The 22,969-nt window shown below is 52.1% G+C and overlaps 8 protein-coding genes across 8 annotated transcripts; 4 read left to right on the top strand and 4 right to left on the bottom strand.

Annotated features, from left to right (window-relative positions):
- Positions 1-1,415: 1,415 nt before the first annotated feature.
- IAQ61_006920 (uncharacterized protein) lies at positions 1,416-1,643 on the top strand (the record flags this gene model as incomplete). The annotated part of the gene is made up of 1 exon (XM_066097358.1): positions 1,416-1,643. The coding sequence occupies one exon, from the start codon at positions 1,416-1,418 to the stop codon at positions 1,641-1,643; it is 228 nt and encodes a 75-aa protein (XP_065952835.1).
- Positions 1,644-1,950: 307 nt separating this feature from the next.
- Positions 1,951-2,199, top strand: IAQ61_006919 (uncharacterized protein; the record flags this gene model as incomplete). The annotated part of the gene is made up of 1 exon (XM_066097357.1): positions 1,951-2,199. The coding sequence occupies one exon, from the start codon at positions 1,951-1,953 to the stop codon at positions 2,197-2,199; it is 249 nt and encodes an 82-aa protein (XP_065952834.1).
- Positions 2,200-2,612: 413 nt separating this feature from the next.
- On the top strand, positions 2,613-6,301 carry IAQ61_006918 (uncharacterized protein; the record flags this gene model as incomplete). The annotated part of the gene is made up of 2 exons (XM_003845766.2): positions 2,613-5,480; positions 5,531-6,301. The coding sequence occupies 2 exons, from the start codon at positions 2,613-2,615 to the stop codon at positions 6,299-6,301; spliced, it is 3,639 nt and encodes a 1,212-aa protein (XP_003845814.2).
- A 940-nt stretch (positions 6,302-7,241) lies between these two features.
- On the top strand, positions 7,242-7,523 carry IAQ61_006917 (uncharacterized protein; the record flags this gene model as incomplete). Its single annotated transcript, XM_003845765.1, has 1 exon — positions 7,242-7,523. The coding sequence occupies one exon, from the start codon at positions 7,242-7,244 to the stop codon at positions 7,521-7,523; it is 282 nt and encodes a 93-aa protein (XP_003845813.1).
- Positions 7,524-8,038: 515 nt separating this feature from the next.
- Positions 8,039-9,094, bottom strand: IAQ61_006916 (uncharacterized protein; the record flags this gene model as incomplete). Its single annotated transcript, XM_003845764.1, has 1 exon — positions 8,039-9,094. The coding sequence occupies one exon, from the start codon at positions 9,092-9,094 to the stop codon at positions 8,039-8,041; it is 1,056 nt and encodes a 351-aa protein (XP_003845812.1).
- Positions 9,095-9,175: 81 nt separating this feature from the next.
- IAQ61_006915 (uncharacterized protein) lies at positions 9,176-10,459 on the bottom strand (the record flags this gene model as incomplete). Its single annotated transcript, XM_066097356.1, has 3 exons — positions 9,176-9,658; positions 10,027-10,071; positions 10,202-10,459. Coding segments are annotated over 3 exons (786 nt in total), but the record flags the coding sequence as incomplete, so codon positions are not given.
- Positions 10,460-13,714: 3,255 nt separating this feature from the next.
- IAQ61_006914 (uncharacterized protein) lies at positions 13,715-14,886 on the bottom strand (the record flags this gene model as incomplete). The annotated part of the gene is made up of 5 exons (XM_003845761.2): positions 14,641-14,886; positions 14,544-14,578; positions 14,416-14,478; positions 14,305-14,316; positions 13,715-14,227 (listed from the first exon to the last, which is right to left on the bottom strand). Exons 1-5 carry the CDS (start codon positions 14,768-14,770, stop codon positions 13,715-13,717), a joined length of 753 nt encoding a protein of 250 aa, XP_003845809.2. The 5' UTR covers positions 14,771-14,886.
- Positions 14,887-15,216: 330 nt separating this feature from the next.
- IAQ61_006913 (uncharacterized protein) lies at positions 15,217-22,553 on the bottom strand. The gene is made up of 3 exons (XM_003845760.2): positions 16,205-22,553; positions 16,039-16,152; positions 15,217-15,991 (listed from the first exon to the last, which is right to left on the bottom strand). Exons 1-3 carry the CDS (start codon positions 21,845-21,847, stop codon positions 15,728-15,730), a joined length of 6,021 nt encoding a protein of 2,006 aa, XP_003845808.1. The 5' UTR covers positions 21,848-22,553; the 3' UTR covers positions 15,217-15,727.
- Between the last annotated feature and the right edge of the window lie 416 nt (positions 22,554-22,969).

The following is a 22,969-nucleotide window of genomic DNA, read 5'->3' as shown; positions in this document are numbered from 1 at the left end:
CGGGTATCGCAAGATTCAGCCAACTCAGTCCGAATCTTGAACTCGATACGAGGTCGATGTCGAGGGACAAGGCCATGTCTGCAGTGACCACGTGTGCTCCGCAGACTCAACAGTTTGTGCATATCTTGTTGGAGCACGGTATTTGGTATGAGCCATCCTTCGGGTGTAGCCATATTATTTCTAAACCTAGTTGGTACTTTTGATTCTTTGATGAACCATGGAAGCGACCGAGCGCTAAACTAGCGACACCGTAGTCTTATCCAGCATCATGTTCGTGCAACAACAAACACCACACCCCGAATCTCGAATCCCAGAACAGTGAATAGAATATGACTTTTTCCGGGCTCTCCTACGTTGTCACGAATGTGCATTCGTCACATAGCTAGGCTAACTTAGTTAAAGATATCAGAAACGAGCATCTACGATCATGTCTATGCATGGGAATTGTGCCGGGTAATGATTTTATCAACCCGGTGTGCAGCACAGAACATGAAGATGTCACACTTGTCATCTCCACTCAATTAAAAGTGTATCATGATTTCATACCTTTCGTATACAAAAGAAGAGTTGCTGGACTTTCCGTTGTTGTTTTGCGAATGACGTAGCCATCCGCTCGTAGTGCCCTTGCACATTTCAGTCATATATCTGCGCATACTAGCATGGAAATATACACTGCGCTATAGATTCAGGTGCTTTCTCATTAGTATTAGCTAATATCCTGTAAGCTACGTCATACGATTATAACCCTATATTGGTCTTTACTCCATACTTTTGTCGGGACATGAGCTATTTTGTCCACCTATAATCTATCTTCATGGATTACCGTACCTTTCAGTTTTTGGGTGCAGAGGGAGTAGGGACCGTGGCCCGATAATAGAAGAAAAGAATTTGGGATTGGTACAGAAGATTTCGGACATGTGAACGCGATCAATTCACAGCAGCGGTGTTGCTGCGCGCCAATGCTAGTAGGATCACACAAAACCCTGGGTGATACACCTCAAATGTGACACATCGTCGTGCATCCAATACGGCACGTCTTCTTGAGGATGTGCTGCTACTTGTCATCCACTGAGCACATGGCTGCTATCGTGCGAGCTTCCTGCATCATGAAATTTGTTTATATCGTTTTCACCTATTTCATTGCAATAAGTACAGCAGCCCCGTCCTACAGGAATCATGGCGAGCAAGGTCAGTGACTGGATTGAGTTCCTCACCAGTCGCTATGTCCACATTCTCATGGCTATTTCTGGCGGTGACTCAGGGCTGTGAAAGTGTTCCTTCGCCAGAAAGGAACTCAGCATCGAGTGGCGAGCGTTCCACGAAGCCAATGTCATTAATGATGCTGGCATCATTGGCTATATTCATATTGTCAACAACGATGACCTTCCGCGAATTTCGCATCAGCGTCACCACTAATGACCTCAACACCAACAGCCGCGCCTTCATTGTCATCCTCACCTTCTCCACCAGCAAACTCTCACTGCTTCAACATAGAGATTAGCAGTCAGCGTCAACACGTCGGGGCTTGGTATGAGGACATCATCCGCGACAACCTCAAGAGCGAACTGTTGAACAAGTGCACGAAGAAGAAAGTTGGCCCAGTCCAAAGCAAAAGAGATGTTCACCGGTTCGACAATATTTAGTCATCGGACGCGCGCGGCGAGATCTGTAAGAAGAAGGCGGTAGAGTTCAGCGTCACAGAGGACAAGATCCCTGAAGAACGTCGCAAGGACTTGCAGGCTGCTTTCATCGATCAAATTGCAGATGCATATATGATTGCCACAACGGGAAAGAACTGTTATCTGTTCGATCGCAAGTCGACGATACGCCTCTTTTGCAGTAAAGTTTGTATTGCGCAAGTCCCAAGACGGCACCCACCGGACAGACGTGGTAGAGTGGTGAGATGGTGCAATGCGCCCGATTCAGTGAGAGGAAGCCTTGCAGATGGCGATGGAGAAGAGGTTGCATCCCATGAAGGTCAACATCAAGTTCCAGGGGATCACAGATCAGGGCGTTTTCGACTGTGTCCATGTCACAGACGCCGTGGATAGAAACACCCGTGACAATCACATAGGTCCACTGAAAAACGCAATGAGACTCCAGGAGGTGAATGTTGTCGTTGGCTGTTTGAGTAGAGAAGTTAAGGTTAGCTGTCTGAACGAGGAGTGCAAGTATGAATTGGGGTCTTGCTTCGTATGATAGGTGCCCTATGTTTTTTTTGGTCGCTGGGTCTAGACGGGGTCTTTGACTATTGACAGCCATCTATCTAGGGTTGCAAAGAATAGCTTACTCGAATGAAGCACCGCTGTATTCTTGCAAAGTAAGCATGTTCACATACAAACTGTTGTCAACCCTAGTGAGGCGTTCTTCCCAAGTGGTGAAGCACTGACGCATGTGTAGTGAATTTGTCTTGGCGCGTGGCTAGCGTGTCGGTCGCGCCTGCCAGACTTCACGCGTCTTGAAGGCGGGCAGGCAGGTGCGATCGAGCTCCTCAAGGCCAACACCACCCCACCACGCCATGACCTGAACGACTTCGACGCGATCGCATTGCTACATCTTTCGCGACTCCAATCCTATCCAACTCTGCGCTGTGGGCGCGCCCAATCGCAGCGATGGGGTACATTAAGCAAATCACCATACAAGGCTTCAAGAGCTACAAGGACCAGATGCAAATCGAGCCCTTCTCGCCCAAATGTAACGTCATCGTGGGCCGTAATGGTTCAGGCAAGAGCAACTTCTTCGCAGCCGTACGTTTCGTGCTGGGCGACGACTATCACTCGCTACAGCGTGAAGAGCGTCAAGCATTGTTGCACGAGGGCTCTGGATCCGCGGTTATGTCGGCATATGTAGAGGTCATCTTCGATAATTCCGAGGACCGTTTCCAGACGGGCAAGCCAGAGTTCTTCTTGCGTCGCACCATTGGTGCAAAGAAGGACGAATATTCCGTCAATCGCAAGAATGCCACCAAAGCCGAAGTCATGCAGATCCTCGAGTCTGCCGGCTTCTCACGGTCGAACCCCTACTACATTGTGCCTCAGGGCCGTGTCACTGCTCTTACCAACATGAAGGACTCAGAGCGTCTGAAGCTTTTGAAAGAAATCTCGGGGTCCAACGTATACGAAACGCGCCGCGCGGACAGCATAAGGCTCCTCGCGGAAACGGACAGCAAGTGTAGCAACATCGATAGCGTTGTGGCATCGATCAATGAGCGCTTGGACGAGCTAGAGGGAGAGAAGGAAGAGCTAGAGGCATGGAGCAGGAACGATCGAGAGCGCAGGTCGCTTATGTATACCCTCAAGTCCCGCGAGGAGGCAGATCTTGAGGAACTGCTCTCAAAGATTGACCGTCTCGAGAGCGAAGGCCGCGAGATCAAGGAGAGCAATGAAGCAGCGTTCGTGCAGAACGAAGCCGACATTGCGCAAATTGACACTGATATCAACAAGCAGCGAGGGGATCTCGAGCTCTTGGCTGAGGATCGTGCACAGTCCGAGCAAGCTCGAAAGGCAGCTGCGCTACAGAAAGCGAAGATCGAGCTCGAACTGAAGAGCTTGCAGGACAATCAGTCGGTGTCCCAAAAGATGAAGAAGCAGCGCGATGCCAGCGTGAAAGCATTACAGAAAGAGATCGCAACACGCAAAGCTGAGCTTGATCGGTTGGTCCCAAAATACAACGAACAGATGGAAGAGGAGAAGGCCCTGCGATCACAGTTGCTAGAAGTGGAGGGCCAGTTGAAACGTCTTGAAGAGAAGCAGGGTCGCACAGTCTCGTATACCAACAAGAAGCAGCGTGATGATGCATTGCGCGCACAAATCGCCGAGGTCAACACCAACTTGAGCCAGCGCAAGGCTGTGCTTATGCAAACGAACGAAGAGATAACACAACTGGAAATCGACATTAATCAGTATGAGAAACAAATTGACGAATTGAAGTCGTCCATCGCAAACGAAGGGGACAGAAGCGTAGATCTGGCAGCAAAAGTCCAGCAAGCCAAAGACGCTCAAAAGGCCATTAATGACGAGCAAACAAATCTTTACCGAGAACAGAACAAGGTCAACAGAGACCTCTCGAGTGTTCAATCCGAACTACGGACAGCAGAAAACACATTCTCAAGATTGCTTGATCATGGTACCAGCCGTGGTCTTGAGTCTCTGCGCAGATATCAGGCCGAGGGTCCTCTGCCAGGTGTCCATGGTACTGTCGCCGACCTACTCGAAATTGACGAGAGGTACCGATCAGCGGCTGAAGCGGCAGCTGAGGGAGCGCTTTTCAACGTAGTGGTTGACAACGACACCGTATCCAGTCGGCTCATCGACAGACTCATCAAAGATAAAGGTGGACGACTGACCTTCATTCCTCTTAACCGCATACACGTGCCAGATATGCAAATCCCCACAACAGGCGACATGCAGCCTCTGCTTCCAAAGTTGAAGTACGATGATCGATACGCAGCGGCAGTAAAGCATGTCTTTGGTAAAATTGTTGTTTGTCCGGATCTGAGTGCCTGCAAAAGCAATGCAACCAAGTACAATGTTCGCGCCTATACCCCTGATGGTGATAACGCTTCGCGGAAGGGTCAATACCGTGGAGGGTACCATGACCCTTCAAAGTCAAAGATTCGCGCATACCAAAAGGTCAGCCAATTGCGCGCACAATATGAGGAATTGCGGCAACGAAGACAAGACATCGACAGGGACCTGGAGCGGAAACGTCAACAACTGACAGCTGCTGCTAGTGAGGTCCGAAGGCGGGAGCATGAAAAGAATAGGGGTGACAACAGCTATGGACCTATGCGAGATGAGCTTCGTGCAAAGCAGAGAGCACTGCAGGAGACTAGAGATGCACTTGCAAAGAAGCAAACGACGGCTTCGGAGTTACAGTCAGCTATCAACGAACTTGGCGCACAACAGAGCGACTGGGAGGCCGAGATTGCCTCCAAGTTTGAGAAGAATCTCTCAAGCGACGAAGAACAGATGCTAGTGACTCTTACAAGTACGGTGCGAGATCTCAGGCGTCAGTATGCACGCAGCAAGGAGGCACGCACTCTCTTGCAGTCGCAGAAAGTGGAAGCTGAACTTGATCTCAATGAGAACCTACAGCCCGGGCTTGACAGTCTTCTAGCCCAGCAAGGCGGACCAAGTGGCTCCACAACTCAATCGGCCCAGTTACGCGAACAGGAGCGTGCGCTAGAAGCAGTGAATCAGACCATACAAGCATTGGACGAGCAAATCGGTGAAACGGATGCTCAGATCGAGGAAATTAGAGCCAAACTAGGCGAGCTTGAGGCGTTGAGATCAGAAAAGGAATCAAATAATCGACAGTTGGCCAAGGCCATTGAGAAGCAAGAGCTACAGATGTCCAAGAAAGACTCTGACCGTAATCGACATACTGCCCGGCTTGCTGAAGTGAGGCGGGATATCCGGGAGATTGGTACACTCCCGGAAGACGTCCATCGCAAATATGCGCGATGGGATACCACAAAGGTATGCTACCATGCTCCCCGTCTTGATGGCTTACTGACGAGTCTGTGCAGGTTACCAAAGAGCTCACCAAAGCGAACCAAGCGCTGAAAAACTTTGCCCACGTGAACAAGAAGGCTTTTGAACAGTACGAGAACTTCACCAGACAACGGCGAACACTCACAGACCGTCGGGCGGAGCTCGACACATCACGCAAATCAATTGAAAACCTCATCGACGTGCTTGACCAGCGCAAGGACGAGGCCATTGCCCGTACTTTCCGCCAAGTGGCCCAGGCCTTCCACGAGGTCTTCCAGCAGCTCGTCCCCATCGGCCAAGGCCGCCTCATCATCAATCGCAAATCCGACCGCGACGTCCGTGGCCAGGCCTCGGACGACGAGGACAGCGAGGAAGAAACGCAAGCGAAAAAGGGCAGCAAGGTAGCCGAGTACACGGGCGTCAGCATCGCCGTCTCCTTCAACTCCAAACACGACGAGCAGCAAAAGATTGGCCAGCTGTCTGGCGGTCAAAAGTCGCTGTGCGCCCTCGCCCTCATCTTTGCCATTCAAAAGTGCGACCCGGCGCCCTTTTACCTCTTTGACGAAATCGACGCAAATCTCGATGCCCAGTATCGGACGGCGGTGGCACAGATGCTGAAGAAGTTGAGTGGACAAGGAGGCGAGAATCAGTCTGGCGGCGGGCAGTTTATTTGCACGACGTTTAGGCCGGAGATGGTGCTCGTGGCCGATCGCTGCTATGGTGTGAGTTACTCGAACAAGACGAGCAGCATTGACGTGGTGGAGAGGGAAGTGGCGTTGGATTTTGTGGACGGGATGCAAAAGTAGGGGATTTTTTTTTCAGGCTGGCATACATTTTCTCCACGCCGTGGCTGTCAGCCCTTGGCTTACGAGGGAAGTTTTTAGTAGTATTACTTTATACTGTGCGCTATTAGCACGCTTGTCATGTACGTACGTACGTACGTATGCAGAGTCAGAGTCAGGATCAGAGTTTCAAAGTGTGTGGGTGTGTGTGTGATTGAGAGCCAGAGGGATACACAAAACACCATGATTTCCGCCAGGCGCACTACAAGATTATTGCAATTTCATGCAATCCAAGCAATCCCCATGCTGAAGCAGCAACATGAGCAAAACTTCTCCACAAATAAAAAAGCTTCGTCAGCAGCGTGACTGGCGTGCCCGAATCGAACGGGAGGCACGTGCACGGTAGGTACACTTGCTCTACTCACACAGGAGGAGTTCTCTTACCTACGGTACTCTAGGTAAGTAGCTGCTACTCCACCTCTAACCGCCGGAGGGGAGGAGAAAAAGCGGGCTATACAGTGATGCCGGTCCCAGGAGAGCAAAACCTGAGCAAACACCAACACTTGTATACCAGCCCTTGATTATGGCGGACGTGGGGAAGATATTGGTTGGTGTTTGTGAGTAGTAGAGTAGGTTCCCGATTGTTGATGTCCCAGTTTTCAATTCCGGGGCTAGAGTCGTACCTACTACCCTACCAGTTATCTCGGCTAGTTTGAGGATCACGTTACTTGTCTTGTGCTATGAAAATAGCCAGGATGTAGCAGTGGCAAAATCACATGATACTCAAACTATCCGAGCGCATGAGAGTTGCCCTACCCTACCCTACCCTACCCTGTCTGTACTGTCCTGTAGAGTAGCTGGTGGCACAACATCGTTGTGGGCCTGGGGCAAGGGGACGCGCAGAGTTTTTGCCACATGTTGTGCTTTGCCACAGCCTGCACTTTGCCACACCTTGGGACCTGCCATGGCCGGCCATGCCATGCTCCCATTGGTGTGGAAGGGGGTGGCCGGGGCAGGGGGCGGCGGGTGGAGGCGGGTGTCGGTTGAGGGAGATGACAATACGATTGAGATTGAGATTGTGGTAGAGATGGATGTGGATGAAGTGACGATTGTGCGAGAATACGATCAAGTAGGCACAGCACAGCACAGCACAGCACAGCACAAGAGAGGGGCAATGGGAAGTGGGACATGGCAGGTTACCAGTTACCACGACGAGTCCATCACACGCCCGAGTTGGTCCTGTTAGAGACCAGACAACGATTGCAATTGCGAGTTTTGGCCATGACGGAATCATGCACAGATGTGCAAGTCCAAGCAAAAGACTAGGTGTAGTAACATTACTTGTTGAAGTGGAGCAGAAAATATCAATTCTAGCAATATTAAATTTTGTTTCCCATTCCTGGGCTCGTGTGGTTCATGATATATCTTCATGTGTCGTTCATGGCATCGTTTCCATGCAATTTCATTTTTCCATCGGCCACGATCCGTGACCGTTTCCCCAGGGTTATAGTAGTAGAGGAAAGAGGGCCCTGCCAGCTGCGCATGTGCTACTCATACAGAAGAAGAAGTAGTAGTGGTGGTGGAAGAAGAAGAAGAGCAGGAAGAGAAAAAGGAAACAGGCCTTTTGTGGCTCCAAGTTTATAAGGGCAGGGGAAGGGGGGTATCAAAGGGTGGTGTGAAGAAAGAGGAGACTGTGTCTCTGTAGATCTGCAGCAGGAAAAGACCAAAGACCAAAAGAAGTAACGAAAGCGCAGTCTGTCCTCATATCATCTTCTCCAGCTCATCCATGTCTTCGTCGTCAAAGTCTTTCAACAGCTCGAGGCCACCGAAATCGTCGCTTTCGCGCGAGCCAAAAGACATGGCATCCTCTGTCTGGCTGTGTTGGCTATGATAGGGATCCGAGGCCATGGACAGACTGTGGTTGCTGTTCTGCCGCGAGCCGGTTGCACGGGCCGACGAGGGAACTTGCATGCCCAAGAGGTCTCCAGCGCAGCGGGCGAGGTACTCGTCGACTGCCCAAAAGCCACAGGCTGCGTGGCGCAGAACCTCATTCTTCAGGCCGAGAACCTCTTCGCGTAGCATGGCCACGCTCTCCTTGAGCATCTTGTTCTTGTTGGAGAACTCACGGGCTCGGCCCTCGAGGCCGTTGATGTACTCCTTCTTGCGTTGCCTGCACTTGTGCGCCGCCACCCGGTTCTTCTCGAGATGGGACTGGCGGGCCGACGAGACCTGAAAGGGGAAGCCGTCGGCGGTGAATGCGTCGACCATCTGCGGCTGCGACTTGGGCCGTCCCCGCTTGCGCTTGGGTGGCTGAGGGTTGGTGTTGGTGTTGGTGTTGGTGTTGGCACTGGCACTGGCACTGGCACTGGCGGGGTCCTGGTTGGGGGTCAGGTTCGGCGGCGAATCATTGGCCGAGGCTGTCCTGCTAGTGCGCCGACGCTTTGGGGAAGGCAGCTGTTGCTGCTCTCCATGTGGCGCAAGAGGCGATTGCTTCGAAGTAAAGTGGTGTTCTGGCCAGAGCGTCTCATTCCTCAATTGTTCGACTGGAATGGAGCCCTCGCGCGAGTTGCGACGAGGCGACTCAGCAGGTGAGTGATCCTCCGGGGGGGTCACTTGGCCAAATCGCTCAATGGTGGCGTGCGAGAGAAGTGAGGGCGGGACGGCGAAGGACTGGGGGAGAGGATTTGAGGCGATGGGCGCACTGAAGGGCCAGTGGTTGGCCTGCTGCCTGTGGCTGTTCATGGCGTTCTTTTCGTCGAGTGCAGCGTAGGCATCGTTTGCCCAATCGAAGCTGTGCGGTGTCTCGATTTCCATCATGGTGAGGGGGCAGTTGCGATGAAGGGTCTGGTTTTGTTTACAGGCGATTCGCAAGCAACGAAAGAAAAAAAAGAAAACCAGTCAAGGGGGAGAGCCAGGTGGTGGACCAAGGACAGGGTGAGAGATGCGGGGCCGGCTGGTTTTGTTGTTCTTGTTGTTCTTGTTGTTGTTGTTGTTGTTGTGATTGTTGGGTACCGGTCGTGGCTGGCGCTGTTTGTTTAATGCAAGGTGATTTCTCGAGGCTGAATGCGGACTGAGTGTACTATCAGTAGTGCAAGAGCGAAGAGGGGTGACAGCGGATGTGTATGGTATGAAGTCCCAAGGGTGGTGGCGAATGATGGTTGAGGTTGCAGGGCGCAGTAAAGGATTCAGACGAGCAGAATGAGGACCGAGGCCGGGGAAAGAAGGGGGAGGGAGCTTGCCATGTACTATAAGAAGGCCGAGTTGTGGTCGAGACGGGACGACGGCCTTGTCTGGCTGGCTGGTTGGCTTTGCTTGCTGGGCTGGGCTGGGCTGGGCTGGCATGGGAAAGCTAAAGAATGGGGCCATGGGCAACATGGGCTTCTGAGAACCCCATCACCCTCGCGCTAGGCTATCTCCGGAAAGCAGCCTTTTGTCTCATTGGCCGACGGAGCGCCCGCTCTGACGCACCTTCTTCTCAGATCGACGATGTGTTGTTTTGTTAGAGTAGAGTAGAGTAGATAAGTACGTGCCTGTACCGGTGCTGCTATTACCCCTTGACCCTTACCAGCTAGAGTAGCTCTTATCCCGATCGCTCACAGTGACAAAAGCTCCTTCTTTGCCCGGGCATGCAATCCCCCCTTGCAAGCGGCTATGATGCACACACACACACACACACACACACAAGCATATTGTACTTACTATAGCTACCTACCTACATACTACATGTGTACATTAGTACATGTACATACCATGCACGCGAAGCACATGTCAAGCTTTGCCCTCTCTTCTGCCGCCTTTCCACCGGGGTTTCAGGCCGCATGGGAGTGGGACGATTGTAGTAGAGTAGTAGTAGCAGGTAGGGTAGGTATGCCAGTCATTGCCATTGCCAGTAAGTCGGTCGCACCTGCCCACCAGACTACCTACTCTATCATCTACCCACCGTCTCAACCCTGCAATCAGCAATCGCGACCAGTGACTTGGCAACCGCATAACCCCTCCACTAGCGCCAACCGTGGGGGGAGGAAGAGCCGATCGAATAACCATTTTTCTTCGCAGTTCATTCACGAAAACGGCAATTGGACATGGAACCTGGATCAGCAAACATTCAACAACCAAAACGCCAGACGCCAAACGGCCAACTGACTGGCCCACTTTGCCCATCTTCCCCGGTACAATACCACTCTACACGACACGGTAATACTCTGGTAGTGCTCTAGAGTACACGCTGACGTTGTGTCGGGAATCGGGGAAACCGCCCAGTGCAGCAGGCCCCGGCCGGAAACGCTGCTTCATGCAACCCTTGCTCTTGGCCGCATCCGGCCTCACACAGACACAGGTCTTGATCATCGAGTCCCGATTTGACCGCTTACCATGCTTACTCTTACAACAGCTGCATAGTCGTGGTACTCATAGTACTGCGTCCTTGTAGGAGGGCACGGCTGTTCTTTCTCTCCACCCTGCCAGTCCTGTCCCAGTCGCTGCTGTTTCTTTTTGGGCAATTCGATTCGAAGTCTGCCCATGATCACGTGAAGATGGTCTCTTTGGTAGTAGTAGTAGTAGTACTACTACTACTACTACTACTACTACTACTACTACTACTCTACTGTCTGCTTGTCCACATGCTGGATCGCCAAGGTGCGCCCGGTCTGTTGGTGGGCCCCCCAAAGTGTGGACTATGACGTCAAACACGGGTGCCTCCGCGGAACACACGGCACAGCTTCCGCCGTGTCTTCTCGAGCCCCGCCCCACCCATCACTGCTTGGACAAGTACAAGATCATCGTCGTCGTCATCATCACATTCATCAACGCTGAAGGCTGGTCGTGTCGACTACTACTAGAGTACTCTATTCTACCCTACCCATGTTATGGCCTTGTCGCCAATCTCTGCACTTTTCTTCACTTTCTCGACAGGACGCGTCACACAATCAGAACCGATTGCCACTTTGCCACTTCACAGAGAAGCAGCAGAAGCAAGAGCTAGGCTACTCTACTAGTACTAGGTACTCTTACCTACTACTGACTCTACTGTACATGGAATAGGGAACCGCTAGGCTGTAATACCAGTAGCTGCTCCACACCGTGCATCGCCCAAGTCCAGCCCAGCCTCCAGGGTACCTTCGCTTACCGCTGACCGCTGGCCGCTTACCGATGAAGCTTTATGCACGCAAGTCGTGGCCCTAGGATTGGTGGTTCCGTGCCGTCCTATCCATGTCCTTCCCTCCTGAAATCCCATCTTTCGGCAGATCGATTTGTTGAGTCATGACCATGGGTTTCACTCCAGTTTCCCATGTCTTGGTTGGAAATCCCATGTTGCGTCCCCTTCATTTTCGTCCCCCTTTACATCATCGCACGTTACACCAGTTCTCATATGGCAAGCCGATCCCCTACTGCATTGCACAGTACCTACCTACTACCATGTCAGTCTCCAAACGACACACGGCTAGACCAAGCACATTGTAGTAGGCCTGCCGCGACGAGATCCTCCTCAACACGAATCCAAGCTTGCGTCTCACACGTTAAACATACTCGTGTCTACTTGAAAGAGCCAAGCATCGTGACACTACGGCTGATTGGCCAATTTCGAAGCATGTTCGTCTAGATTCTCCACGAGTTGCCTGTTTGATCAAATTGCAGTCACTCGGAGACTCACAACAGTGCTTCTCCGATTCGCTGGCCCGCTGGTCGCTTGGGAACAGCTCTCCGCACCAATCAGCCCTCGCCAACTTTTGCACAAAGAGAACACTCTCCGACACCACCCTCCACCCGCCCCCCCCCCCCCTTGCACGCTTCACTTACAGGCAAAAGTGCTCCCTCTATCCCTCATACCCCCTGCACCTGCATGCATGCCTTCAAGCCACCAACGGTACTCCTAGGCCCTCGCTTGGATTCTAGAGCCAAAGAATGGTTTACTCTACATTCTAACAACTATACACAAATCGTCCTGATATGCACGCGGTAGACTTTGATTGGCAGCCGGGGAAAGGCCAGAATGCGGAGAAGCTTGACAGCTCGGTCCTCTCCTACGGGAGTACTCTAGAGTATGCCTCGAACCACATTTCGGCATGACGTGATGGGCCCCCACAGCTGATCAACTGGACCTTGTATCCCTCCCGGAGCCGGCAATCGATTCTCCAACAAGGGCAGTTCTGGCGATGTTTGGCTCGGCTATCTGAAATTTGCATTTCTCAACAAGGCTTGTTATACTAGAGTACAAACCATGTAAGAATTACGCCGACCTCTGCGCCCGTTCTATCTCCCATGGCCGTTGCCGAGTGGAGCAGTGGACCTGGCCCTTGCCCGTTGTCCCATTTTTGGGGGGTTGATCCTGGGGTCCCTAACTCCGGCCAGGGAAAAACAAAGGAAATGGGTATAGCGGACGGCGTTCCGCTGGGGATCGGAGGATACTAGGTTTGACCAGAATAAGGACCCGTTTTTGCAGAGGTCCCACTTGTGGGGGTTGAGAGAGGGTTATGACGTGCATGTTGGGGGTATGATGTTATTGTGGGTTGTTGGGGGTTTGAGGGCTTGATGGTACTGTAGAGAGTTGATACTCTAGGAAAACAAGAAGAGCATGAGGAGGGGGGAGGGGGAAGAAGTAGACACTGGATCCAAAATCCCCAGCTCTGGCCCCCAAAATCTCTTATTCTCCATCAGCAGTGGTGTGCATGTCTTTCTGTTCAGAGGAGCTATTCATTCTGTTGGACAATGTCGAATTGACTTGTCCTCCTCAGCGGCCAAGTACGGCAAACTCCTCTGGTGTACCGGTAGGCTTGTGAGGTAACAGAGAGTATACCGTCTACCATTCGCTCTCCTCACTTTGACATGCGTCGTGCATGGAAAACACTAATCCATCCCATCTCAAACTCACCCTCGAAGCCTACATTCCACGACCACGCATTCCCAATTCCCCAGCCACGTCACGCAACTCACGATGCCGGCCCATCTGAGCGCAAAAATAAAAAGCCAAAGACAGTCGAGTCATGATTGCACACTCTTTTCCCCGGAGATGCAAGTACTCAAGAGGGTGGATTCTTCTTCTTCTTCTTCTTCTTCCTGCTGCTCCTTCTCCCCCGGTACTGAGCAGTCCAGTCCGACGTCGAGCTTGAAATCATCGAGTGTAAGATGGAATCGAGCGCATGGAAATGCAAATCCATACCTAGTATTCCCTAAAAAGATTACAAACAAGATCAACTGACACAACGCCGTCCCCCTACCATAGCTCGCCATGGTAAAAGACATGGCATGCCACATGGTTTGTACGCTTAATGAGTGATGATCCCTACTAACACTCAGCCAGCATGCGCTTTGTATACTAGAAAATCAAGATTCCCTCGTCTCTTCGTGTCCCTGTTGCAAGGCCGTATAGTGGGTTCTGCAAAAACTCTGGGATATCCTTCAAGACCCTACAATACCCTCCAATACGATATCCTCCAAAACCTACAACGTCACCCCGCCCTCTGCCCTCCTCAACCCAAACTTACTCAGCCGAATCCGAGGCACAACCCCGACGAGGACCAAGACACTAGCCACCACAACCGCCCAATGCTGCATGTGCAGCACATTCAACGAATACGTCGTCCAGCTGGACGCGCAAATCGTCGCCAGACCGAGCACGGCAATCAGATAGCCGGCCAGGCGATGATACTTGTAGATGCTCTTTGCCCTGTCCACACTGCCATACAGACTGGGCACGTAGTACTGCGTGAACCCAACGAGCGCCTGCACGTACACGAGCACGTAGAAGGCGAGTCCGAGTCGTGCGTGCGCAGAGGCAAAGTGCTCGTGGCCAGGCCCGGCCTTGTTCATCTCGATGACGATGAGACCCGCAGTGAGGGCCGAGACGCCGATGAGGTGCAGGGCGAAGTGGGCGACGGTGCCCGCCCGCTTTTGCTCGGGTGTGTGCGTGGGTTGGAGGACGAGGGCTGCTTGGATGGCGAGGAGGAAGCCGGCCTGTGTGGTTGGTGAGAAGGGGCGGTTTAATGGTATGGTTGGCGGGAGGGGGAGGATAGTGTGGTGTTGTGGCTTACGGAGTTGAGAAGCTGTAGCGTTGGGTCAGGGTGGGTTAGCATACGGTCGGTTGAATTGCGCGCATGGATCAGGGACGCTGCAGTTTGGGGGCGGGGGCACAGGATGCTTACGGGATGAGCGGAGAAGAAGATGAGTTTGTGGGATAGAATGGCCCCCCATACTATGGCTGCGAGCTGTGATGGTGGTGGTGGTTAGACGTTGGATCTTCATTCGAGGGAGAGCTGTGGAGGTCGCTCACTATCCAGATTCCCGCTTGGGCAATGGGCGCGGTGCCTAGGGAGCATGTTAGACTGGTTTGAACGCCGTAGATTACCCCCTCCATGGTCAAGACTCACCGATCCAGAGGTTCAAATAGAGCGGTTGGCCGTGTAATTGACTTGCATCCCCTCTGCTTCCCAACAATGGTTCCTCCTCACTTGCTCCGCGGATCGCCGTCGCGTTTGGGATGCCAGTTGCCGAAGCCATGTTTGCGAATGCTTCTACAGGTGTTCAGACTTGGACTGGTCTGCCAACTCAGATGACTTCGGACGAAAGGTCTGTCAAGCAGGCAACAAGCTGTCAGTGTCACCAGAAGAGGTCGACGTCGGACTTACGATGATGGGGAAGCTTCAACTAACGATGACGACAAGCTAGCATCCCTGTATATATGGACCAATTAGCACATGGTGGATGTCAGATTAGACTTCGATCGAGCCAATGAAAGCAGTCCTAATCGCACACCATCACAAGTCGTGATGCTCGTGACATTTAAACGAGTGTCGGTGTTTCTCGGTGCTGGCTGGATCTCGGTTCCTTCTATGGCGAGCCAGGCTGTTTGCTAGTTGCAGAGAAAAAGGTACTCATCACGGTATCCTATCAACTCCAGACTAGAAGTATCAACCAATTGCAAAATTAGAGCAAACAAGCAAGATGGCGAATTGAGCTAGTATTGTCATATCTACCCCTTCCTCAAATCTATCATACAAAAATGGTACTCGTCACAATCCCACGCGTAAAAGTAATGCATCTGCAACTCATTCAGGATCTTCTCCAGATCCCCTTCTTCCCACAGTCCGGAACCAATATGACGTGACGCCCGCCGCCTGCTAACATTGTGCGCGCTTGTGCCATGTAGAGAGATAACGCCTTCCATTCATCGTACCCGTAGGTGTCCGGACGCCCTTAACATGCTGATGCGAACATCCCAAACCGGTATATCCGTTGCACCCAAAATACAACTATGCATATCGAAGGCGACGTGCGGGGGAATATTGTGTGTTCGTGATTCTATGCAGTGATATGCGGGTCTGTTCCGCCATGTGTCTCTGCTGTCTTGTAACAATTGTTCTAGTGTGCCCTTGGCGCACACGCTGAGATGCCCTGTTCCTGGGCTAATCGGAGGCGTTGTAGTGTAGTGTGTGTTTATCAGTTCGGTAGTCATCGTTACTTCCGCTTCATGATTTCCGGTTGCTTCGACGGATCGGCCGGGTCTAGAAATTTGGTCATGGCGAGTGATAGTTCTTTGAATTCGACAGGCTTTGTGACATAAGAGTTAAAGCCAGCTTCTACGCATTTTGCGTAGACATCGCCGAGAACATTTGCAGATAATGCAATGATTGGGTGACGGCGGTAACCATGCTTCTTTTCCCACTGCCGGATCTCTTTGCAGGCTTGGTACCCGTCTTTATTAGGCATGTGCAGATCACACTTTCAGTAGTTAGCTCATGCCTGCAGGGATGAATTGTGAGTCTTACCAAGATGATGGAGAAATAGCCAGGCTCCTTGGAGAACACGGTATCGGTGCACTGAACTCCGTCTTGTACTGTTTCAGTTTCAATGTCAATCTTGGCCAGAAATTTCAGAATCACCTAAGTAAATATCAGTCTCGACACTCTTCGACATCACCCAACTTATTCTTACCGTCTGGTTGATCTTGTTGTCTTCGACAAGCAAGACTTTATGATTCTTACCGCCGACCCTGCGTTTCAACTCCTCAAAGACCAGCTTTTGACTGACCACCACCTGCTGAGCAGAATCTTGATTTCGGTCGGTGCTTGACTCCCGCTGCTTCTGAGGGTCGAAAATGACAGCAAACTTGGACGGTTTGAGTGGACGGTAGATGAATTGCAGCCGTCTGTCGGCGTGTAACTGATTGTAATCATAGACTGGGGCTTCTTTGATGAGCTCCTTCTTCTGGGAAGGATCAGACACTACGATGACTGAGGTATTGCCGTAGGACATGGAGCTGTATATTTGGTCCATGATTGCATGCACCTCCGAGGTATCATGAAGTACCAAGACAACGTGCGTGAATAGCACAGGATTGTCACCACCAATCATCCTCTGTGCGTCAATGATACTTGATTGTCCAGTCACTTGATGTGGGATGTCCTGAGGCAGCGTGTTCTTGATATGGCGGATAGTAGCCTCTCTGCTGTGTACCAACGGGCAGACAACCAAAATGGAATACATTGGCGGCTGTAAAGCACTACCAAGTGGAGATAAGCTGCGGTGTGGTGACGATGGGCGGGCCGTGCTCTCCGAATCCATAGAAGAAGAAGAGTTGTCTGTAGTTCCGCGTTCGCTCTCGGGTCGCTTCGATGGTAAAGCGAGGTGGAGATTGGGATCAGAGGGCAGCTGGACATCCTGCAGGTACGATGATGCAGATGAACGCTCAGATCGTATGCTAGACTTTCCGGTCAAAGCCGTACTCGTCAGGGAATGATCTGAGCTGCCAGACGAGAGGGATGGAGAGTCGCGAGATCGTTCAGAGGCGGCTAAACTTGATGCAGGCGACTTGATAGGGTCGCTCCGCTCGGAAGAGACACTCGATACACGTTTGATTGGTGGCATTCCAGATGTCTGGGATTGCAAAGATTTCTGCAGGGCGGACCCTTGCGAGGATTGTGATGAAGTCTTGGTCAAAGGTGGCGGCACGACCGTTACAGGTTCCATCAATGGTGTTCCTGGAGTCGACGGCTGTACTTTGGGGAAGTCTTCGGGGGTAGGAAGTCCAAACTTAATGGTAAAGAAGAACGTAGAACCTCTACCAGGCACACTTTGGGCGTCCATTCTTCCGCCATGGAGTTCGACAAATTGCATAGAAATGGCCAAACCGAGACCGGTACCGCCATGTTGCCTGGTGCTGCTGGCATCGATCTGACTGAACCGCTTGAAAAGGTGCTTAGCCTCAGCCTCAGTAAAGCCTTGTCCTGTATCGACAACTTCGAAGCGAATCATCGTCTCGTGCTCTTTAAGAAGCCCTGAACGGTCCGGTGGCTGCATTTTACAGCGAACGAAGATTTCTCCTCTATTCGTGAATTTAATTGCATTACCAACGACGTTAAGTAGCACCTGTCGAATGCGGAACTTGTCGCCCTTGACCATGGTTGGTACTCCTTCCTCCACCAGATAATTGAGCTCGAGTCCCTTCTGGATAGCTAAGCCCATATTTAAGTCATTTACCTCCTCCAGGAGAGAGGGCACGTGGAGCCACTCCATGGAAAGCTTGATCATGCCTGCCTCCACCTTGGACAGATCGAGAATGTCGTTGATGAGATTGAGAAGACTGTCGGTGCTGGCTTTGATGATATTAACATGCTCCAGCTGTTCAGAATTCAAGACACTGTCCAGGAGGAAGTTCACCATGCCCGAAATGCCGTTGAGGGGCGTGCGAATTTCGTGGCTCATGTTACTCAAGAACTTGGACTTGGCATCCATGGTTTCCTTTAATGTTTGCTCCAGCAGCTTGTGATCGTTGATGTCGGTGGCGGTGCCATACCACGTCTCCTCTTCGCCGTCTTCTACAAGACTGTTTTCGAGGAGTATTCTGACCAAATGCCACCTATAGTCCCCGTCTTTGTTCCGTAGACGCACTTCAGTGGAGTATGATGCACGACCATCCGCATCCTTGGCGATGCTGAGAATTCCAGTGCTAGCTAGTTTGGATAGCTTAGCTTGTGGCAAGTCCAGCCTGTCCGGTGTCGAGTTTCCAGGACTAGTAACTGTCTTGTCGCCTTCTGAAGAACTTTCTGAAGAACTGTATTCATGGCGTGCATTCTCAGGAGGTAGGGTCGTGGGCACGTTGGCGACACCATCTTCGTTCAATACTGGGAGCTTGCATTTGACGACATCATCTGGATGGACGTGCTCGAGGAAACCATTACCAAGCGCATGCACCTCCGACTGGCCAGAAAATGTGATCCACTGTGAATTACAGAAACTCAATCCTCTTCGGTTGGAAACGACGAAGACGATCTGGGGACTCGAGTTGGCCAGTGCTCGATACTTGGCTTCCGATGCAGCTGTCTCCTGTTGACGAGCAGAATTCTGCTCAGCAATGTGTTGTTCATGAAAGTCCATGTTAGTCCCTATCCAGTGCACAATCTGCTGTTGCCTGTTCTTCAGTGGTGCCACGCGTACATAGAACCACCGGTAACACTTGTCAAATCGTTGCATACGAACCTTCTTCTGCAATTGCTGACCGGTTCGCAACGATTTGCTCCATTCATCAAGATATGGTCCTCGATCCTCGGGATGTATGGCCTCCCAAGGATCTTGCAGCACCTGACGACAGTCCTGACCACGATAAATCAAGAACTTGGAATTGACCCAGGTCATGGCCCCAGTGGTCGGAGCTGCCGTAAAAATCTGAACGGGCAGAGAGTCAATGATAGTGCGGAGAAGACTCTCAGAAGGAGGCGGCATCTCAAATGATTCTGTGATTGATCCTCTTCTGAGGTGTGTATGTGGTCCCGATAATCGGCCTCCTGGTGTCGTCGCTGCAGGCAAGGATTGAAAGGAAGAGCTGAAATCAGCACCATAAGAATGTAACAGAGAATGACTCCGATTGTGAGATCCCGAGGGTGGTGTCCGACGCAGGCTAAGCGTATCATCTTTGGGTGCTTTGACGTCACGCGGTGAACTAGATGAATCACTGTGCTGTTCGACCACTGGGTTCAGGCTTACGCGTTTCATTTGCCGTTTTTCAGATTTGTTGCTCGTCTGTTCCGCAATGTTGGAAGAGGGCTGGGATGAGGTTTTACCCATCTTTTTTCGCGAATCGAAATAGCTTTCTATAGCTTCACTACCTGCGAGGTGGCCAGGTGTGCCGGCCATAGAGTGTTTGCTGGTAAAGCCAAGTGATCCGGCATCCCAGCCAGGGGTACCAGCAATTGATCCACCAGGACTGTTCCTCGACCTACCTGAATAGTCAGATGGGCTGGTGACGCTACCAGCTGTAGAGTTTGTAATGTCTCCGAGATCGAGATGAAGTAGGTCATCCAGACTGTCCTGTTCTCCTGGTAAACTACTATCTTCGGCGATGCGGCGTTGCCGGATCGAAGCGACTTGTGCTTGAGCATTCGTAAATTGCCATGCATTTGAGAAGGAGGTTGCAAGATGAGGACCCAGGAGCTTGAGAGAATTCGTCAGGTTACGCGGATAGGGAACAATGGAAGACAAGATAGAAAGGATCGCAATGGGCGCTTTTCGAACAAAGTCTTCTTTTCTCGAAGAAACATTCGAAGACTGTTCAGACTGTCGTCGTGAAAGGGAAGGGGTCTGTGAAGGTGTCGCATTATCCGCCGAGGTCATAACCTGGGACAGAGTGGGATGGATTAAGGGTATGTGTGTGACTGTACTCGCTTTGTCAACGCCAATGGCCTCGACCTGCCCAAATTGAGTATAATCTTGGGGAGATCGAGAGGGGTTGAAACTCTCTTCATCCACGCTACCCGTAATGAAGAATGGATTTGCGTCAGCATCATTCTGAATTGCCGGTGATGGAGCAGGTGATTGAGCCCATGGCGAGCTTGGATATTGCTCATACTCTTCATAGCGGGGCTGCAGTCTGATGTCACTTGTTCCGAGAGTATTGCGCGCCCGCGCAGTCGATGATTTAGGAACTTCCAGTGGCGTATCAGCTGGCTTGCATGGATCAGTGTTATCCTTTTCTGGATCCTCCCTGGCGGTGGCAAATGATGTTGAGTAGTCTCTAGTCAGTGTTACAAGACGTCCTCTTTCCAGGACACGATTGATTCCTGTACTGTCTATCAATGCATCTGGTTCGTGGTCGAGAGCACGTAAGATGTTATACACAGCGACGGGCGCGGAAGGTTCCCCAACACTTGAAAACTCAGGATCGCTAAACGTGGGTTCGCCTGTTGGCACAAAGTTTGGCAAAGGACTTTTACTGCCATCTAAGGATACTTGCGAGACTTGACGCAGAGGATGATCTGGTCGCGAACAAGCTTGAGGTGCGTGACTAGCGGCTCTCATGGGAGCTCGGGGGCGTGTGTGCACTGCTGGCGTCGGGCTGTCTGGTGAGTGACCTGGTTTTTGCCGCTCATGGCCGGCAAAAGAGTGATGTGAGAACAACCTGGGTCTTCTCTCTGGAATCATTGGAGTGGGCTGCATGTCATCCATGTCCGTCTCCTGAACATCCTGTACTTGCTCAGAATCACTCTGCGTCCCAGCACTGCTTTCCTCCTGATATGTCGCGCCTCTGGGACTACCTTCCCGCTCAGTAGCAGTGAAGCTGGTTTTCTGGCCCCATGGCACATTCTCAATATCGGAAGCGTCGGCCGGTACTGCCAGTGTAGCACGATCTGCTCCGTAGTGATGATGCAAGATCGAGGTGACGGTACTCCACCAAGCTGTCAGGCCTGGTTCAGCGCCCAATCGGAGCACCAGGTCATAGAGATTAGGCGTGGGAAATCGTGGATCTTCACTATCCGAGCTCTGGTACTGCTTTCCTCCCGGTGCAAAAGGAGTGGCTGAAGCTGCTGGGGTACTGGTCTCAGAGGCGACACGCTCCTTTGGTAATCTATACTCTTTCGGATACGCAGCCGACACTGTGGGTGACAGGTTTGTGAAGGGCATGTGAAAAGAAGAAGACCATCTTGGGGTGGTTAGGACGGTGGGAAATGGATAAGATGGCGTGCGGAGGGCTTGTGCGGTTGCAGGTGTGGGGGGCACACTACCACGGATGGTGCGCGCCGACTCTGTTGATGTTGTCGATGTCGTGAGACCTGTGGGCAGGGGACTAGGGCTGTTGAAGGCGCCCTCGAGCGTGGGCGACATGGCAGTCATTGGCTCCTCTTTGATAGGCGAGACGCGACGGCTGGTCAGGGCCGCCACCGTATTGGCAGTCGCCGTTGTCCGCATGCGCAGTCGCTGCTGTTGCTGCAGCACTTTTAGCTGCAAACTGCGCAGCCGCTCGATTTCCTGCTCATCGGGCGAGGGTTCGCCCTGTACCGACTCTTCAGACACGTGCCGCCCAGCCCCAGTCCCTTCAGAGGCCCCGTCGCCAGGCTGGCTCTGCTTCACACTCATGACGGCGTCAGCGGTCGCATCATCACGGTCCTGCAACGGCTGCGCTGACACTGTGTGCTGCGATTCCTGGGAGGAGTAGCTCTGGTATGTGGCGTCGCTGGCTGGCAGGCGCTGCAACGGCGGTCGCGAAGAAGTTGATGGCGACGAGGTGTTTGGCGAGGCAGGGGCGAGGTCTGGCTGTGACTTGTCCCTCTGCAAGGTCGGAGAGGGCAAGGGGTTCTGGTTCATTATGGCATCCCTCTAACCAGGCGAAAATTGGGCAGAGACAAAAGTCCAGAGGTCAGTTGCCGTCGTCGTTGTCGTCGTCGAGCAGTAAAAGGTGTGTGCGGTGGTTCGTGGCCGCATATGCCGCATGGGCTGATGACGTATTTATCAACGGGAGGCAAAGGGCGACAACTGCAGACTGCAGAGCGGGCCTCTCTCTCTTCTAGCATGCGGCGAAGAGGCTGCACAGTAGCCACAAGAACAACAACAACAAAAACAAGAGACAAGCACAAAAAGGCAAATTCGACAGAAGAAATGGTACTATGTCCAGATAGTGTGTACTACTGAGGCGGTCAATGTGCCAACGCCGCTCCAGCCCGATGCTGGGTGCTAGGTGTAAGTGGATGGGTGGGTGGATAGGGAGGTAGCCCTGAAGGAAGCTGGTGGGCGGGTGTGCCAACCGGGAAGGCCTGCGCAGAAGGAGGAAAACAGGCGGCCTTGGGAAAGGGTTCGAATTGCCCATGCAAATAGTGTGAGTGTGTGTGTGTGTGTGTGTGCGTGTGTGTGTGTAGACACAGTCAGTGGCACTGGCACTCCGATCCAGCAGCGGGACGGAAACAGCTCGGACAGAAGGTGGAGTCGCGATGAACTAGAGGGTACCCTAGAGAATACACACAGAATGTAGGTACTAGTATGTACTATGTTTGTGTGTAGAGTATGTATGGGTAGAAAGTGAACCTTGGCTGGCCTTGATGCAGCGGGAATTTGACGGTTGACGGCTCGCTGTCTGTGGTCTTGGCCGATGACGTCGCTGTTCATCTCATCTCCATTGGGAGGGGGGGGGACCAGGGGTCTTTGCGGCGAGCCAACTCGGGAGCCTCTGCCGATGAATGATTCTCCTGGAAGAGGCGCCGACGGTGAATATACCGTCCACCACTCTACTACCTATCCACACGGCAGCATATAAGGAAACACCTCTCCCATACTCCCCGTCATTTCGCTCTCCTCCCATCTCCTCCCATCACGCCCTATCCATGTGGCTTCTTCTTTGGTACACTCTACTGTCTGCCTTTCCGAACTGTGTCGCGTGAAATGGTAGCAGCAAGCCAGTGACTGCGCAGTTACTGTGCGCTATGCTCAAAAGAG

This window comes from Plenodomus lingam (assembly GCF_022343315.1).
Source record: "Plenodomus lingam strain CAN1 chromosome Unknown contig_26, whole genome shotgun sequence".
Taxonomy (NCBI): Eukaryota; Fungi; Ascomycota; class Dothideomycetes; order Pleosporales; family Leptosphaeriaceae; genus Plenodomus; species Plenodomus lingam.
The sequence above is the reverse complement of the archived record's forward strand: the minus strand, read 5'-3'. Positions and strand labels throughout refer to the sequence as shown.